The 20,972-nt window shown below is 35.2% G+C and overlaps 1 protein-coding gene across 2 annotated transcripts in view; it reads left to right on the forward strand.

The window, feature by feature from the left end:
- Positions 1-20,972, forward strand: part of DIAPH2 (diaphanous related formin 2) — a gene marked incomplete at both ends in the record, with an annotated part of 881,049 nt that overhangs the window by 426,877 nt on the left and 433,200 nt on the right. For both annotated transcript variants that reach the window (XM_084259207.1, XM_084259208.1), the window contains one exon: positions 7,433-7,672. In XM_084259207.1, coding sequence (XP_084115333.1) covers positions 7,433-7,672 — 240 coding nt within the window. The remainder of the gene's footprint in view (positions 1-7,432; positions 7,673-20,972) is intronic.

Consider the following 20,972-nt stretch of genomic DNA (forward strand, 5'->3'; position numbering starts at 1 on the left):
GCATATTCACTGGGATAATGACATTTATCTTCATCTGCTTTCATGCAGAATATTCAGGTTTTTGATAAGCAATGCTTTGTTTTTATTTTCATTCTGGAAATATAAATCTTAACTTTTTTATGTGGGCATTCAGAATAAAAAAACTGGCTTAGAAATTTGGAGATAGGCAAAAGTAAATTCATCTTCACTCATTCTCAAATCCATGTATTCATATTTTTTTCATTTTAATATCTTCTTATAATAGTCCATTTGGTGACAAGATTGTTCATTAACAACAGCTTTTGCAACTAAATGAGGTAAAATGAAAACTGAATACTCAGATTAAGTGTATGGGTGTCACTTTTGCTGTTGATTGTTTTAAATTAATTTTTTTTTGTGTGTGTGGGACCCTCGCCGGTGGTCATGGATCTAACTGGCGCTGCAGAGGCTGTGGGCAGCCTTGCAACCCGCACTCAACCATTGTGCCACCAAGGGAGGCCCTAAATATATATTTTTTTAATAGAGGCATGTTTTATTTATTTATTTGTCTGTTTGTTTTTTGTTTATACATGCACTGGGTACAGTCAGAAGCACAGGAGGGTGAGAGAATTCATCAGAGCCAGAACGGGGAGCAGAGCAGGCAGAAGGACCGAAGTACACTGCTGAGGGGAGCAGCGGGCGGCAGGAGAGGTCTGCGCGCGATGCGGGACCCTCCTCCGGTGGCCGGGGTGCAGCCGGGGATTGAACCAGCGCCGCAGAGGCTGCGGGCAGCTTCGCACCCCAGCATTCAACCGCTGTGCCACCAGGGAGGCCCTAAATATTTTTTTTTAATTATAATAAATTACCCTCCATACTGCATGTCAGTAATCCCTAATACAACAGTATAGCACCACAGTACATGTGTTGATGGCCAGTCTCAACCTCAAAGAGCTGTTTTCAGAAGGATGTTTTGAAATTTTTGCTGAAATTCTTAATGTGATTCTTCTGTATTTACTGTGGTTTTGGGGTCAAACATTGTTATTATGGTTTTTCCAGACGAAAAACAAGCAAATGTTTGTTGATGCCTAATTGTCATATATCACTTACTTGGGATAACAATATTCTGTGAGCACATCATTGTTTTTCTGGTAAAGAGAGTTTTTTCAATGCCCATATGTTTCAAAAGCCTCATTTTACAGATTAACTATGGCTTTTATCTCTCCTGTCATCTAATATGCAAACATTTGCCTTTGATTCCATATAACAGGAACACTTGTATTGATTATTTTATTGAGAGCAGGTACTAAGTGTACTACAGAATGTACAGTGATGCATGGAAAAGATCTTATCCTTAGAGAGTTTACTGTCTGAAAGAGGCTAAGAAATATATTTAACAGAGGATCAGAAATGTCCCTGCATATTTTCATACTTTTGGGTACTTTTGCTCAATCATTGATTCTGGATCTTGTGATCATTATAGGCAATTCTGCCTACTTACTGTCTAATTCAAATCTACCCCCATTTAACATGACTACAGTATCCTAACTTTCATTATAGTCACTGATGTAAAATTACTGTCTATTCATTGTGTAGTGGAGCCTAATAGTATTTAATTATTTGGAAAAAAACCTTGTAATGAATTCTTAATATTATATTCATATATGATTATGTTAGAGGTTATGTTTCTTAATGCATAAGGAAAGATAACAGAAATAAGCTTAAATGTGACATTTGACTGCAGGAATGGCATGGAACCATCTCCATCATACATGATTTTTACATTTGTGCCTTTTTACTTTCTCTCTGAGTTCTTATGGAAGTTTGGTAGATCAATATTCACCAGCTGTATAGGTAGTGAAGTGTATAAAATTCAAATTATATAAACAAAAGTGTGTTTAAGTCTTTGGGGAAATAACCCACTTATAGCTGCTCTCACTAAAGCTGTCAATGCATTTTTTTAATATAGTGCAGAGCAGCTAAAGAAATGATAGCTGCTTGATGTGATTTGATAGACAAGTACCTCGTAACACAAATAAATCCCTTACATAATACAACACCGTGGTCAGCATCCCACAGCACTTCCAGGAATAAATTATAAAACAAAGGATGCCAGTCAACTAAAATGCTGCAAGGGACCACAACTAAAAACAAACATACATTTCAGCTGAGCTTTTGTTTTATTTACTTATATCACTTAGGTGTGCTCAAGTGTCTTTATGAGACATGAGCCTTTTAATAATTGTATTTGTTACTGGGAATGTTACTCAGCTTTTATTATTTCTAACTTAGTTATCCAAGACATTTCCTTACATACCCCTATCCTCGAATGGATATTCAACTATTGTCTATCATATCATGGTCTGATCATAAAAATTCACATGCATGATTGTATCAAATTCCATTTGTATAAAGATGGAGCTTCCATATGATCCAGCAATTCCACTCCTAGGTATTTACCCAAAGGACACAGAAATATTAATTCCAAAGGGCACCTGCACCTCTATGTTTATAGCAGCACTATTTACAATAGTTAAGCTTTGGAAACAACCCAGATGCCCAAAAATGGATGACTGGATCAAGAAGATGTGGTACATATACACAGTGGAATATTACTCAGCATTCCAAAAAAGATAAACTCATGCAATTTGCAGCAACATGCATGGCGCTGGAAGGGATCATGCTCAGTGAAAGAAGCCAGAAAGAAAAAGAAAAATACCGGATGGTCTCACTCATAGCAGGAATCTAGAAAACCTAAATAAGGGACCAGTAAAATGAATAACTATAAGAAAGGAAAAATCAAAATCAACATGCAACTATAAACCAGAGACATACTATTGGTGGGGGGGGTGGCAAAGGAGGGATTGGGGCCAAAATAAGGGTGGTGCAATTGTATGGGGAATATAAAAATAAAAAAAATGAAAAATGATGTAAAAAAAAAAAGCATAGAGAAGCTTAGGAGAAAATTTTTTGAATGCTAATAAATGTAGTTAAGTAAAATATAATTTATATTCTTGTACTGTATTTAACCTATAATTGTAATAGAAAGTGTTTATCTTAAAAAAAATAGTTCATTAGTAAAAAAAAAAAAATTCATTAGTATGATCACTCTATACTGATTTGTTGCTCCTGTTAAGAGATATACCCATATAACTTCTCCATAATCTCTTAATTTCATAATAATTTCAGTGATAAGATTACTAATAGTAAAAGTATACTACACATTAAAACTACCTAAAGAGTTTGCTCTCTCACGGTATTTCCAGTGTGTTCAATAGATAATGTGGGCTGTTCTTCACTAAGCCCTAGAAACGCACTTCCTGCATTACGGATTAGAGAAACTTTCCCTCAGGTAGGGTAAAATAATAAATGACAATAGTTCATTCTTCTTGAGAATGAGTAAAGAGGGTTAATAGCAACAGCTATTGTTTTAGAGTGTTTATAGTCTGTTAGCTACTATGTTAGGAGTGTTACACATAGTATCTCATTTAAGTCTTACTGCATCTTGTTTTGGTCACTATAGGAATGTGTTTTACCGATGAGAAAATAAACTCTCAGAAACATTAGGTAACTTTTACTAGGTCATACAACTAGAAAATAATAGAACTTTAGTTCAAATCCAGGTCTGTATAACTCAAAGCCCTTGTTTTTTCTGCTACAACTGACTTACATTATATTTTAAGTAATCGCAGAGAATACTTTCTCTCCCTCTCAGGAATTTAGGGAAAGAATCTATGGAATATACCCTTCCAAAAAAGGTAGATAAGGCTCTGAATTTGGGCTACGATTAGACTGGGTAGAGTATTCCTGGGATGGCCTACATGATAGCAAATGTCCTCACATGGGCTAACTTCCCCTTACCCATATCAGCCTATTCTGAAACCTCTTCACACTATGCATCCTTCTAATTCAGTGTTTTGCTGACATTGAAATTACTATTTGTGTGAATGAATTCATTTATTTATTTTACAATGTCTTTAATCACCTATCACACCTATCACCTGGTATGTGTTAAACCATACTCTTTAGGGTAAATACATCAAGAAATTTTACCAGAACAAAGGATAACTCTGACCTCTTTATAATGCACAGCTGCTTCCCAAAATCTGACTGACTGATGATAGATGACTATATTCAGTAATGCAATTCAACAAAGCTAAATCCCTGGCATTTCTGGTTTGACATCTTAGTTGAAGACATTATTTTTGGGACAGAAAAATATTACCATACTATTAATTTTATTCCGTAAACAATCTGTCCTACTTGGGAGAAAATCTAGAACATGGTGAGTCAGCTAAAGAGTACATTTAAAAGTCAATCTGTAAATATTTGAATGTCTAATATATACAGGATCTGTGGTAGATGCTGCAACAGGCTGCAGTCTTTGACTTTTTCTACACATTCTTCCCATCAACAACCTTGTCTTCCACAATGTCTGTTAAGATAACTTCTGAATCTACCCACTCCAATGTTTATAAACGTGAACACTAAATGTCCAATTCTTACTAGATATCATCATTTTACTTAAAACCCCAAATATCAAGAAAACAGTATTATTACCTTCTCAAATAAATGTTTCACTATTTATATGCAAAGTGCTTGGGATTTAAATCAATTTATCTAAATGCATATGTAGAAAAATGTCACTTAGTACTCAAAACTAATCACTTTTACGATTGTTACTGCTATTAGTAAAGTATGCTTTGGGTTGCATTTATCTCACTTGGAGCTGGTATTAAAAAAAATCTATGTTTTCTGGGTTTGTAGACAAAGACTGAAACACAAAACCCAGAAAGATAAAAACACAAATGACAACAAGTAGTTAGAACCTAAAGCAAGACAGAAAATCCATCCGAGACTAAAGTTTAAATTCCTTGTCTATCTAGGACTAAGTCTACCCTGGTGAGCTGGATCCCTACAAACATTGCAAAACATGGCCTGAAGGGCAGGTACATGGTGACTAGCAGCTGGTCTAAGTCACTTTATGAATATTTCACTATCAGGGAGATTGAGAATTTACTCCTTAAGCTTATAAAATGATAGAAAATATGCCTCTGCTCATTTTGCCCAGCTACTAGGGAAAGGAAAAATAAAATGTGAGGGGTTTGTAGTGGTACAGGCATGCAAATAATGTCTGTATCTGTCTGTCTGTCTTTGTCTTCTGAACTTAGATCCCCATACAACATACACAGAGATTTGTGCATTTATGGAGACATAGACTTTAACATGATTAGGAAACAATTCCATGTAATTGTCAGGTACTTTGTTCCAATTCTGTTCTGTCTATTACTAATCTATAAACCTTTCTCGCAAGTTTCTTGCTCTCTCTCAACCTCTCTCTTTTTTCTTTCCCCTATTTTTGTCCCCTCTTCTGGGAGGCCTTTATTAAACATTATAGTCATCATAACAGCTGTAAGTTTTCTTTCAGCAAACATATCCACCACTAAATTTTACTTTTTCCCATGTGTGATCATATGCTGATTTTATCACTAGCTGTAATTTTCACATGAGTGTGTGTAGGGTAAATGGAAGTGAGCAGGTGTTTTCTGCCCTCCCGCCATTACCGTTTGTGATCAATACCTGTGGGCTTACATGTGTGCCTGATAGCAGCACCTGGAGTGTGTCATGGGTGCACCTGAGCCAGAGACTGAGCATATAAGGGCAGAAGCAGAGAGCAGAGAACAGAGGACGCGACAGCAGAGGGCCATGTAGCAGTAGAGACCAGCAAAGAGACCAGGAGAGCAGGACAGAAAGCCAAGAAAGACTAAAGGTTCACCTCCCAGGCCCCAGGCCTCCCTGCCTTCCCTGCACTTAGTAGCCTCAATACAAGTTGCATAGAAAGATCATTAAAAGACTAATAAAGCTATTGAGGGCCCCAGGACTCCTTTACCCCACTGCCCGGGTCATAGAAAACCTGCTCTGTGCCTTGCTGGCGCTACAGTGTGTTAGAAGTTTTATGTCACATTGGAAGCTTTTTGTGAGTACATAGTATATCTTATATTTAGTGTATAAGCACTAAAGAAACAATAGGATGGGGCCTCCCTGGTGGCGCAGGCAGTTGAGCGCAACGCTTTGAAGCTGTCCGCAGCCTCTACAAAGCCAGTTCGATCCCAGCCAGCAGCAGAGATACCCACATTGCGCGGCAGACCTCTCCTGTCTCTCCCTCTGCTCCCCTCAGCAGTGTATTTCAGTCTGTCTGCCTTTTCTGTTCCCCACTCTGTCTCTGAAGAATCCTCTCACCCTCTCGCACTCCTGGCCTATACCCCCGTTTCTTGTATAAATAAATAAATCTTTAAAACAAAAGAATAGGATGGTGTGTCGCTTACCCTGATCATATAAAAAAGCTAGTGATGGGTAGGAAGTGGGAATACCTATACCTACATAATATTTATGCCTTGCTCTGCATTAGAGCAGGTATGATCTATTCAACAGCTCATTTGCTACTTTTGAAAGATAATTTGTGGTTTAAGAACTTCTGTTGATGCTGTCAAAGTCTTTTTATGTCATCTACAGATATCTCAGTGTGTAATCAGTGTGTAATCCATGCCTAGCATTTGTATTCAAGACACTATGCTTTACATGCCAAACATTAATATAACTAGGACCATTAATAATTCCTTTTCATTGCATTTGCTTGCATGTGTGTCTACCCTCCCCCTGCCTCTCTCCTGAATTCATTTGGCAAATGAAAGCTAGTTAAGTGATTTGGAGTTACAGGAAATTAAAGGCTAAAAGAATTATTAGTGTAGGAGCTATTACAAAGAGAATATAGATGCATCTATATAATGTACATCAATACTATAAAGCAAGTAATTAAAACCTAAGTTGACCTGTTTTGAGGAAAACCAATATAGAATTCTTGAATAATGTACTTGAAAGTAAGTTCATATGATTTTGCCATAACCTAATTATTTAATATCAACATTCTGTCAAGTAGGTGAAATTCTTTAGAGCATATATAAATATTTAATATAGTTTCTCAATAGAAATTATAGGTCTAAAAATTATTAAATGCTTAATCAGAGCTAGTCTTCTGATTTCAACCAGCATAGTAATAGATTCTTAGGAAATGTGATTTCACTTATAATTTCTGTCATCATGTACACCTTTTACTTGTGGCCCAACTATTCATTCAATTTTGTATTTATAAATTTTCTTTGTTCACCTCTGGCACAAATTTTTGGCAATTTAAATGCTTTTGCTGGCTAATGATTATGCAGTTTTCAAATAGCGACTGTTTAGCGTCAATATTGTTTTCTTAATGCTATAAAGGTGATTTATTGCTAAAAACTGAACAGTTAGCTATCTTTTAAGCTTTGATAATTATCCCTTTAGGATGGCTAAAACAAGCAAAAATGATATTTGTTACAATCCAATGAAAATTCATTTTATGCAGGAATTTTACATATAAATTATTTCGACAGGGAAATAATCTGCTTTAAATGTATATTCTGATGGAGAATTTCTTATTTTACAGATGAGCTCGGTGAAAATGTTGCGGCCTCGTCTCAATGGCATTCTTTTCAAGCTCACATTTGAAGAACATGTAAACAACATCAAACCTAGCATCATAGCAGTAACTCTTGCCTGTGAAGAACTGAAAAAAAGTGAAAGCTTTTACCGACTTTTAGAGTTAGTTCTTTTGGTTGGAAACTACATGAACTCAGGCTCAAGAAATGCCCAATCTTTGGGTTTTAATATCAACTTCCTTTGTAAGGTAAGGTTACATTTTTGTGATGCTAATTTATGAAAATAATCTCATCTATGGGGGGGTCCCACTAAATAACCATAGCACAATAGTAGCTAAGTTGAAAAAGCATGTGCCTTTGAAAGAATGAACTGCATGGTATTTGAGTTATATCTTAATTTTTAGAAATCTTGCATACACCAAGGAGTATGCCATTCTTTCAAAGCATAGTTCTACACTCCTGATGGTCAAATCTAACTGAAGTTTATAATCTAAAATAAAATAATTTCATAATATAGAAGAAATCTTGTATTTGAGTAGCTAAGTCAAATTAGGTAAATAGTCAAAAATGCAAATGCTTTAGTTATTCTACTCTAAGACAATGATATGTGTTATTGTTGAATAGTGTGGTGTTGCTAAGCTACTACTAGGTTTCTAGCACATTAAATAAAAGTTAAAAAAATAGTGGTAATCACTTTATTTTTATTCAGCCATTTCATAACATTATTTTTGAGATTTAATTCTTGTGAAAAGTAAACAAAAAACATGATCATATATGTCTATTACTAATCTAGAGCAAACCACCTTATTCAAGGAAAATATCTGTCTGTTACAGAGAGAAATCTGAAAAGATAAAGGTGAAGTCCTGTCAGAAAGCTAGAGACAAAAGTAAATCTAAAAACAAGCAATCTGTCTTTGACATCTTACCATTCTTTCCCTTTTTCTTCCTCTCAGATCTGAAAACATAGGAGAACTTTAGATCATTCTGAAATGTATTATAATCACAGATCTAAGAGTAGATGCAAATTAATTTTCTCTTCATTCATTAAATAGATGTGCATTACATATATGTGGACTAGTATTCTATTTAGTATAAATCAAGAAATATTTGTTCCTGTTTGTTCCAACCCAGGTAGATATAAAGACTAAAATTTGTAGGTAATAGGATATAAAATAAAATTGTTGAGTATCTGTTTATTCCTGATTTATTTTTAAGTGGTGTAAGGAACAAAAAGCAAATGCTAGATTTTGTCCACAAAAACATATTTACTCTCTTTTCTAGTTATTCAGGGAAGTGATGTGATAATGGCAGAATAAGATATTGCTTGTAATGAGTTGGCATAAATCATAGCAGGATTTGTAAGATACAACCAAATATTGAGGACTTTCTTTGTTATCACATACCATAACCCAACACTAATTAAGTCATGTCTTACCAAAATGCTCCTTGTTTATAGATTATGCTACATGCATAATAGGTTAATGGTTGTAAATATACTATAAATTAAAATAAAAATCATTAAAAATATACGTTGTATACTATTTCACATTTATTTCAAATAATACATTTAAAACAATCTTAATTTGAATAGCTATGTATCTTTTGTGTGTTTTCACACTTCAATTTAATTACATGAAGTAATTTCTTTGAAGCAACAATAAGTCATTTAATCATAGGAACAAAATATAATAATCTCACAGAAGGATTTTATATCTTATATTTTTGAGAGCGGCTTCTTCCTGTCATCTACCTGTCAAATAAAAGTTCTTCCACACAACGCTGATCTGACATCTATCACTAGAGCTATGCTCAAAGGATTCAGCACAAAGATTTTTGCCAACTTAAAATAAAATAAAAAAAATCTTATGGGAAATACTATCATGTAGTAGTAGGTATGCTAAAAGAGAAAGAAGTGAATGCTTAAAAATGTTTACCCTTCTCAGTAGGATTTTCCTCTTCAGGGAAATACTTGCCATTAAGAAAGTGGAATGTCATATACATACATGATATTTCCGTAATATCTAGGATTAAAGCATGTTCCTGGAATGCAAAGGATTCTGAATAGATGCAGTTGTCTAAAGTGACAGAGGTTTACTGAGCACATGGAAATAGTTAGTCTAGGTTTATAATCTATTTGAATCTGAATTAACCAACCACTGGTATATGATTAATTGGTATTGTTGTTAAATTCCAGTTTTATTATGAAAGAGTACTTGGTTGATTTTCTTAGTGCATTTTTTTCTTTTTTTTTAAAGATTTATTTATTCATGCATAAAAGAACTGGGCTACAGGCCAGAGTTGTGGGGGTTGAGAGGATTCACCAGAGACAGAGTAGGGATTAGAACAGACGGATCAACTGAAATACACTGCTGAGGGGAGCAGCAGGCGAGTCAGGAAAGGTCTGCTGCGCCAAGTGTGTTGTGCTCTGGCCAGGGATCAAACTGGTGCTGCAGTGGCTCCAAATAGATTCATAGGTTGCGTCTTAACGCCTTGCGCCACCAGGGAGACCCCATTTTGTTTTTCTTAAAAAGTGCAGAGGGAACTTTCCTTGTAGAGAACTGATTATGCTTTTAAAATATTATTGATACACCTAAATTATTCTAATTATAATTTCCATTCTAAGTGAATTCAAGACGGAAATCCACTGCTTTTCACGAGAAGCTATGGAGTATGATAAAATATTTACCTAGTTCAAAGGGAACCGTCATATTATATAAGCAGTTAAATTTAACAAATGTATCTTGTAGCAAAATAATATTGAAAACTCATGGTCACAATTGGTCCATATAATATTTGGGAAGAACAGTAAAAACAGTTGGGTTAACCTAAATGTCAAATATCCCTGAAAGGCACCACTATTGTAAGACCCTCACCACAATCCTTTCATAATTTGCAGCAGTGAATTATTACTCTGAGTTATCAAACAAAGGTGCTGAACTGTGATAAAAAGTTATTTCCATGCAGATGAGTTCCCAGTGTTAGTTTGGTCCTGGCTTCCCTATTGGTTATTAAAATTATAACCAACAGCAACAGTATACTTTAGGGTGAATTGTTGATATTGTTTTCCATATGTAATAGCATATATAACCTGCATAAGAACAAAACATTTAAAGATACTGAGCCCTTCCTAAGCACTAAGCTTTGTGGGTCTACCAGATAAAGATCTTTGTTTGCATGCAACAAAAAGTGACTCTATCTAACTTAAGCCAAAAATAGAATTAATTTGTTGGATGGATATAAATGGCTTGGCCAAAACTAGGAAAGGCTGAACAACTTGACCTTTAAATGAACAGTAACTGTGGCAACTTAGAGAATATAGGACCAGGAGTGAATGGAAAGTCTTGTTAGGGTACTGTCTTTGGTGCATATTACCTTCAAATGTTTTCTTGCTTCTTTCCCTTTTTTGATTCTAATTCTATTTGGAGTCTGATTGACATAGTGTAGATTACAAGAACAACCCTTGTCCAAGGATTGTAAAGAGCCTGGACCGACAGTACTGAGTCTACCTCAATGTAAGATCAGTCACTGTAAACTAAATATAAGGATACCAAATTTAGGGGCAAATGAGGGGGTACCAGGCAGGTTCAAGCAAAGGCAAAACACAATAGGAAGGTATATACCGCAGGGACACAGACTGTGAAAGAGATACATAAAAACCTTAAGAAACTTATGTCAGGGCCTCCCCGGTGGCACAGCAGTTGAGTGCTGGGTTGCAGCCTCTGCAGCACTGTTTCGATCCCCAGCTGCTCCCCGGCCACCAGAGGAGGGTCCCACATGGTGCGCAGACATCTCCTGCCGCCCGCTGCTCCCCTCAGCAGTATACCTCGGTCCTTCTGCCTGCTCTGCTCCCCGCTCTGGCTCTGGTGAATTCTCTCATCCTCCCGCGCTTCTGACTGTACCCAGTGCTTGAATGAATAAATAAATAAACAAACAAACAAACAAACAAACAAACAAATAATCTTTAAAAAAAAAAGAAAGAAACTTATGTCACCGTTACATAGCCAGGAAATACACATACAGATTGTTATGTAGTCACATAACAAAAAATTAATGACCATTAGGATTACATTTAGATTAACAGGACTTAATAAGAAAGAGAAATCTTGGATGTGGGTAATACTGAAAAATTAGAACAGAAGGAACTTGAAATACAGGTGGAATGAGTTGACATAAAAGCAAAAAGCCATAACTTTACAAGAAAGGTGAACATTCTGGTCTTAGAACCTACATTTTGGTTTCCATTTTACCAATAACCAGCCAACATTTTCATGACTAAGTCACTTACTGTCTCAGAACCTCAGTTACCTGATCTGTATATGTGCTTATTTCCAAAGAGTTGCTTCAGGGTCAAATAAAATTATCTTGGTGATTTTGAAAAAATGTACTTTGAAAAATTAAAATGTTAAGCAAATACTAGTAAATCATTTTAATGCTACTGACTAACTAGGAATAATCATGTATTTGAGGATATTTTAGAAAACCAGTCTTCATGGAATTTTGGATTCATATCGGAAACATTGGCAGGAAGGTTGTGAGAGAATTTTGAATTACTTTTATACTTATATGACTAACTTGCCTCCATAATTAAAAAAAATTCACAGCCCATTTCATAACTTACAGAGGCTAAAAACCTTTGTTTACTTTAATCTTTTAAAAATTATTTTATATATATTTTACATCATTTTTCATTTTTGTACAATGTATGCATTTTTATCTTGGTTATAGTCCCGGTGAAATTCCCACCCCCCATTCACCCATGAACCATCACATGGTCCCTTGTGCTATTCCCACCCCTCTTTTGATCCTACTCCCTTCTCTCCCCTGCAGAATGTCGCTGGTTTATAGTTGCCTGTTGATTTTTTAAAAGATTTTATTTATTATTATTATTATTTTTTGTTTTTTTAAAGATTTTATTTATTTATATAAGCACAGGGTACAGTCAGAAGCGCGGGAGGGTGAGAGAATTCACCAGAGCCAGAGCAGGGAGCAGAACAGGCAGAAGGACCGGAGTACACTGCTGAGGGGAGCTGTGGGCGGCAGGAGAGGTCTGCGCGCCATGTGGGACCCTCACCAGGCGGGGGATCGAACCGGCGCTGCAGAGGCTGCGGGAGGCTTTGCAGCCAGTGCTCAACTGCTGCACCAGCAGGGAGGCCCGCCTGTTGATTTTTATTTTTACTTTATTATAATTATTCCCCCCCCCATCCCTTATTTGGATCCTCTACATTCCTCCTTTAAGAGAAACCATCTGATATTTTTCTTTTTCTTTCTGGCTTTTTCACTGAGCAAGATCCCTTCCAGCTCCATCCATGTTGCTGCAAATGGCATGAGTTTATCTTTTTGGATTGCTGAGTAATATTCCATTGTGTATATGTACCACTTCTTCTTGATCCAGTCATCAATTTTTGGGCATTTGCGTTGTTTCCATAGCTTACCTATTGTAAATAGTGCTGCAATATTGTTTTCTTTAATCTTGAGCTGGTATCTCCACCCATGCTATGACTTTCTAGTCTTTCTAGATGTACAGAAAGATATAACAAATTAAGATACAATGTGATGATGTGCCTTTGTATAGATGTGAAATATTCCATATGAAAAACCTGAAGAAAACATTTAGGTTTACTATGAAGAAAATTTTAGATATTTTGTCATTAAATTAATATGGTAATGTGATTATGCTTCTTTTTCTAAGGTGTATCATGTATATAGAGTATATGTAACTCATAAAGCCTCATATCGTAAATGCTATCACTTGGTATTAGTGAAAGGTTATTATGGGCATCACCTCAAGTATTATAAGAAAAGTATTCATCTCTCCCATAGAACCTATAAGAAGAAATAGATTAAATTTCACTTTAAAATAGAAATAACTTATCAGAAAATATAATAAGTATGGAAAAATACCCTTGTCTAAGAAAGTAAAATTTGGAAATACGTTATCCAGGAAAAAAAATCTAAGACCTAAGAAAATGGCCCTATCAGCGTACTCAAAACATTCTATTATATGTAATTATTTTTAGCTGAAATAATTTGGTTTAAGACAGACCAAAAACTTAAGAAAATGCTGGTATATCTTCCTCTTATAAGAGTGCTAATCCTATTAGGACCCCACTTTTATGACCTAATTGAACCTTAATCATTATGTTACCTCCTTAAAAGCCTTATCACCAAATACAGTCCCTTGGGGGTTAGGCCTTAAGTATATGGGTTGGGAGGGAGGGACACAGTTCTGTTAATGATGGTCACTTTCATTAAGCTGGATAGAATGACCACCTCTCCTGGTTTGCTCAGGTCTGAGGCTTTCTTGGGATGTGGGACTTTCAGTGCTAAATTTAGGAAAGTCCTCAGTGAGGTAGACTGTCAGTCTCTTCAGTTATGAAACTAAATATGGCATTTCCAACTAATTTCTCTCTCTCTCTCTCTCTCTCTCTCTCTCTCTCTCTCTCTCTCTCTCTCTCTCTCTCTCTCTCTCTCCATGTTTAAATGAAACAGTTTGTCTTACTTTGTGTGTAGTGTCCTCCAGCAGTCTTCTCCATCTAATTTTTGCCCTTCAGCTCTTCTCTGGTTTCCAGTACACATAGTAAGAACAATTATTATAGAACTGTCAACACTTTAGTATAATTATGTTATCTTTCTCTTTCACAGAAGTCAGAAAGTGTGGAGCTGGAATGTGTGCTTTATTCTACATATAGCCCCAATATCTATTATATATGAATCTCTGGGTAAATGACTATTGAATGAAAGCCAGGGAATTTGATTAAGTAAAGTTTTTGTTATGCATGTTCAACCTATGTGTTAACTTCTGTTGGAAAAAATTTAGTTCCTCACAGATAGAAAAGGTAATATACCTATGAGCAAAACTATTGAATATGTAATTGTAACTTTTTGCTATGATTTATTTGTAAAGAAATAAAAATACATTGTTTGCATAAATATAAACCACTAATCCGTCCTCAAATATGGGACTATTATTCTATAGCCAAACATATTTTATAAAGTAACCACTACAGTGTGTACTAAAAAACACCCTAAGAAAGATCAGGAATCTTGTTCAATCATCCACATATTTGATTACCTGTTGTTTTATATTTTTAAGATTTATTTATTTATTTATTCATTCATTCATTCATTTATTTAGTAAGATTTATTTATTTATGCATACAAGAGCTGGGATGTAGGCCAGAGGCACAGGGTATGAGAAGATTGACCTGAGACAGAGTGGGGAGCAGAACAAGGGAATTGACTGAAAAACACTTGGTGAGGGGAGCAGCAGGAGAGACAGGAGAGGTCTTTTGTGTATGTGGGTCACCTCCCTGGCCGTGGTTTGAACTTGTGATGCAGTAGCTGTGGAGCACTTAATAGTGCTGATGCTTAACCTGTTGCGCCACAAGGGAGGCCCCTACCTGTTTTTTTTATTGTATTTTCCTTTTAATTCCCGGGAGTTAATTATGATTAACTCCCTTTTGCAAATTAGAAATCAAAAGTCCAGCGAGTTGGTGTAATTTTTCCAAAATTAAAACACTATCAGATATTTGTGTTTGGATTTAAATTTAGGTTTTCTAGGTCTAAAACCTTACTCACTATGTCTTCTTGCATTGTAAAAGAATGTTCAGTTGTAATGACTCATTTTGTGGAAGCATAATAGAATTAACTCTGCCACCTGATCAAATTCTGAAAATGGGAGAACCACATAAATTTTCTTGATCCTGATATCTTATAAGGAATCTACCTTTTAAAAAAATGAATTCATTCCTAAGTAATTGTAAGTATAGTAATAGAAAATTTCTCTTTTACTAATACAGTTTATCCAGACAGTAGTGCCTACATATTTTTTTAAGACAGCAGTTAATAATCTGAATGGTTATAGAACTGTCATGTGGCATTGTATGCCCAGGATCTCAAAGCATATCAACTTTTTTTGTAGGTATGGTTGGCTGTTGGTCTCAATATTTTATAAATGAGTTTCTGCCCTCCAGATTTCTGACTTACCCAGGAGCATTGGTTGCCAGAGAAATGCCAGGTTATGTTTCCTGTCACTATAGATGCCGATGAGCAGAGACAGGAATTGAATCTATAAGAAGACCGTTTATTTAGATAGCTATCCTGCACTCTGAGAATGGTGGGCATATCACCCTAAAGAAACCATTCTGCCATGATCATGATCACGGATCTGAGACAACAGTGACCATAGCACCCTGAAGAGACCATTCTGCTATCTCCTTTCAATCTTACCTTTTTATACAAAGTTACAGAAAGAAAATTGATCATAACCAAACAGCCAATCAAAACAGCCTGTCACAAATGATCTTCCTAGTATTTTTCATATTCAGCTCCCATAACTTGTTGTTAGATTCCTGGTTATTTTGACCCTGGTACGATGTCCTGCAGGTGTCAATGCCGTGCACACTTGCAGGAATCATCAGGTCAGGAATCTCAATTTAAAGCAAGGGTTTTAGTTCAAAGAAAACATTATTAGTCATATAGTTTATACATGCAGCCTATGCTATGGGTGTATGTATAGATTCCTGTACTACGTACGGTGCCATCCCCTTCCTTCCTAGACCCTTGTCTCATTCAGTGACAGGCAATGTTAAGAATCCAACTTTTCCTAGAACTCAAATTACTTCAGTAGGTCAATCTATTTTTAGATTTGGATGGCTCCCTTGCTTCACTGAAATATGCTTTTTCTTATGAGACAGTATTTGGCATTATTTGAAGTTGGAGGAAATGTGTTTGATAATACACTGGGAAGAAAATTACTTTGAAGGATATAAGTTATATTGACAAAATCCTGTGTAAGTGAAGACTATACTCTATTAAGCATGGATTTGCTGGAATGTTAGGTCTTCTTTCCAAACTCTCCTTTTTATTCCTGTGGTTCCTTAAACTTTCCTTCCTGTGGGGCTATTTGCAGTACAGAGTTTTCAGTTGGCATTCTCCTCTAGTTAGTTGTTGTAATCAATGGTGAGATTCATTGTTACAGAAAAATTCAGGGGAGCCCATTCATGTTACTTTGCATTTAAAATGTTCTCATATAACATAGTGACACTCACTACCACATATTTGTAATTCATGATGAATGGAAACAAAAATTTCAATTTAAGGGTTTGTCTATACCTTATTGTATTACACAGCAGCGAGAACATTCGCAATTTTTGACCTCTAAAATAACCAAGCACCACAGAATGGCATAAGGACAGGATATCTTTCTTAATTTTAAATAGTATCCTTTGTTCAGCTTATTTGATGGTTGACCTTTATTTAAGTCTATTGCATTTTATTGTATTGTGCTTAATGGGCTCTCATCATTGAGAACCACTGAATGGTTTCTTGAGCTTAAAAGATGTATGTCACACTGTTGCAGTACTATGCCAGTGGTGACATTTTAGATTCCGTTTTTATAATCGTGCCTTGGGTTTTTGTTTCCTAAATTTCTTAAAGTAAGTCATTATACCCAAATTTATATATTTCAAACAGCAAACATTAATAGTACTTGAGTCATTTTTTTCTTAGTCCTTTAATTCCCATATGTTACTCATTATATACCCTAAAGCACATATGGTTAATCAGTGCATATGGACTTGTGAATGTGAGCAAATGGTAATTATGAAAGATTGTTCTCAGCAGTTTTATTGTTCCAGTAATCAAGATGCTTGGATACCAGCTCAGAAATCCAGTCCAAATTCCTCACCTCTGATGACTTTCATGTCATTTAAAATCAGAACAAAATATTATTTCTGAGTATCTCTTCTTTAAAATGCAGCCTTCTAAAATTTGGAAACATATAATCATGGCTCCCTGATTTTGTAATCTTGTGAACACACTATTATGTGCTTTGAAAATCTGTCCTTCAGTTTGAAAATCAGCTCTTTTCCTGCTTCTAAGATGTAAGGTACATAGTCTCTGTATTGATCTACTTTATATGTATCTATATACACTAGTGGTCTGTACATGTAGATTGACTCCTTAAGTAGAGAGAAAATTTGATGCTGGTAGTATGTGTTTCTGTCTTTAGAGGTTCTTTCTCTTAAAATGATACTCTGCCTTTCCAAATGGTCACACATTTTCCAGATTTATGTTAATACGAAGATGTTTTATGTCTTATTTTCTGTAACATACATTACACAAATGAGAGGGGAGAAAGGCTAACTTGCTGTGTCTCTGGGGTAAAGCTATATAATCATGTAGGGCACAGGAATTAACCAATTTTATAGATATACTTCATCAAATTGGTACCATTATGCAAGTATCTACCAAATACATTATTTTAAAAACTTGAACTCTGATTAAAAGATATAAATTCATGTCTTTATTCTCTGAATTATGTCTAAAAATACAGAGATCCCATGGGCTTATTTAAAGATTTTTCTCTAAGTTGATATATTCATTAATTTACATTCATTGGTGCAAATTAGTCAGCTAATACTTTAAATGTAATACTTGTTTGTTTTCTCAGACTTTGATTACATCTGTTTAGATATTATCACATTTATAATGCTATAGTTTAGGCTGTGTGAAAACTTCATTATACTCCCCCAATTTTCAGTTTATTAAATTCTCTAGGGAACAGTAGTTTGTAAATGTAATTTGTCTGATGCAGACTTGATTAGTATTCCTTGCCAGTACTGACTGCTTTGGACATTCTTTTTTTTTTCACCTTTTTTTTAATGCCTGTTTTACATATATATGTTAAAATATTATGTATTATGTCTGCTACACACACACACATACATATGGCCCTTAATTGTCATTATAGGTATTATGATGCATATGTGGCTATCTCTGATTTTATATGGTAAAGTCAAATCTGCCTGCTATAGGTCTAGAGAATTTGCTGAGTAAGGTAATACAAATATATAGTATATACACACCTGCCTTGTGTACTACCTGTGCCTAATAATTTTACTCCCCCATGCAACCATATTACCTTTTAGCTATGGAATAGATTCCAATTTTTGAAAGTTTTATATTATTGGAAGGAGCAAGGAAATGAAATGGAATTTTAAAGCCAGATCAATCAGAAGTGTGTGTATGTGTACAAATGTGGAGAGAGAGAGATTGAAATTGAGAGAATAAGAGAGGGAGAAAAATGAAACAAAGAACCCAGAATGTTTTTCAGAATTGGATGATCTCAGAGTAAAAGGATTGAGTTAAATATTGCTTCTTATATATAAATTGATGAAATTGTAAAGAACCTTTGAAAATGTAAAGTTAGAGTTGCCAAATTATGCTCATGATCTTCTGCCAATATTTGTGATTAAAAATCCAGCGATATATTTGTATATAGAATCATAGTGAGGGTTGTAATTTGTAATTTATGACTCATTAACAGATACATTTAAAGAAAACCAAAAAAGTATATATTTGTATTTTATTTTTGAAATTGTATCCTCATACACTGACACAAAAATCACAACCAACTTAATGCCAATATGTAATTGTACTTGTTGACAATCATTGTGACTAAATAATAATGGGCACGATCAACTGTTCTATTTGGTAGTATAGCTAGCACTACCAGCTACACTATAATTCTCTAGTTTACAAAAAAAAAAAACCCTCTTTTTTGTTTTTGATGAGTCCCCCATATATCAGGGGTGGCAATAAACAATCCTAGCAATGGAGCAGACAAAAAAAAAAGAGATGATTTATGAGACTAGCTGTAGGTCTTACTTGGTTCACGACTAAGTCTGTTTCCATGGGGGATTTAAATGAACCCAGCTGGCTTAGTATTTTGTGAATTGCTGTAGTCCTTTTCTGAATTTAATCTTATGACTGATTTTGTAATTCTCACAGTGGGGAAAAGTTGACAACATGAACAGCATTTAGTGAATATAATTAGTAAGTTTGAAAACAAATGCCTTTTTATTCTACCAAAGCTCTGTTCAAGGGGGATTTCGACCCAGTATGAGACTGTTGTTCAAAAAAATGTGACTGCTGTGACTGAATTTGATCGATCATCCTACAAGCTGATTTTCCTGTCAAATGAAGCCATACTAATGAAGGCAGGGCGTAACTTCAGGAAGGGGAACTGATAACAGTAGAAAGAAGTTTATAAAGCCAAAATATACATTAAAATAAAGCTCTGAACATCATTATCCCTATGACAATTTTAGCAAATATAGGAACCATTTATATACATATAAATATTTTCTTAGCTAATCATTGGGTGGGTGACAAGTTGGCCACATTTATTGAGTCCATACTTTCTGAGGAACCCTGTGCTAAATGCTTTGCAGGGATAAAGAGAAATGCAACATATACTCAGTCCTTGAGGGCCTTAGAAGCTAGATGCACAGCACTGTAATTAGAAAACAAGAGACAGGGGCCTTCCTGGTGGTGCACTGGGTTAAGTCTTAGCATTATGACGCTGTCAGCAGCCACTGAGATTGCCAGCCAAGGTGCAGCAGACAGACCTCTCCTCTCTTGCCCACTGCTCCCCTCAGCAGTGTATTTCAATCGATCCTCCTGTTCTGTTCCCCAATCTGTCTCTGGTGAATACTCTTACCCCTCGCACTTCTGGCCTACACCCCATTTCTTCTATGCATAAATAAATAAAATAAATCTTAAAAAAAAGAAAACAAGAGACAAGGAGGAAAATAGAAAATAGGGGAAAAGGGGATGACATTTATATAATAATGCACTCAAGAAACAATCTATGTTGCTATAAATACTAGTTAAGTACACAGTAATAAAGTACTCCATTAGATGATAGACCATACTGTAAAACCACCCTACTTCTTTAGAAAGGAAAGGCACAATACCAGGCCTGTATACAACTTATTCTTTGCTTCTCTCCTCCGATTTCTTAAATTTTGCTTTCTCTGACTTCTATCATAGGGACAAAGACTTAACATTCATTTTTCTTTTCTTTTTAAAATGTTTTCTTTATCTATAATCTGTACCCTCAGAAAACCCACTTTCATTTTATGCTATGGTGAGAATATCTTTAGAGCTGCTTCCTATAAGTTTCTATCTATCTTCTGTAATTATTATTTTTTTAAATTTGGACAAAGTTGATCACTACATGTTTGAAAATGGTAATACAAAAGTACTTTTATATGACTACTGTATGTCTGTACATTAGATTCACTAAATGGGAAAGTGAAAATATATTTTTAGCAAGTGGATGTCATGAGGTTTTCCCGGTAAATTAAATAAGAATGAAGACAGTCAGTATTTAATGCTCAGTGTAAAGGATTACTTTAGGATCTAAGCAATGTGTTATGAGTAAATATATCCTATTCAGATGCTGACTCTTTAGAGAAGTGCTTAGTCTTATAATTCAAGCAAATAACTAGAAACTTATATTAAAACGGAGTGTTTTTCTTGGAAACCTGTGCTCAAAGAAGTAGAAAAGCATTATGATGCATTGAAAGATTTGGGGATAGATAGGGATTCCAAGGATTTTTCCTTCATTACAACCTGGTCTGTTCAGATCTATTTATGTTTCCAAATATTGGCTTTTATGAAACATAGGAGAAAGCACTGTGTACTCATCACTTCTGCAAGCATCCCCTTAGGATATTTATTTTTTTGTTTGTTGTGTTG

The sequence above is a fragment of the Talpa europaea genome (assembly GCF_964194135.1).
Source record: "Talpa europaea genome assembly, chromosome: X".
Lineage (NCBI taxonomy): Eukaryota > Metazoa > Chordata > Mammalia > Eulipotyphla > Talpidae > Talpa > Talpa europaea.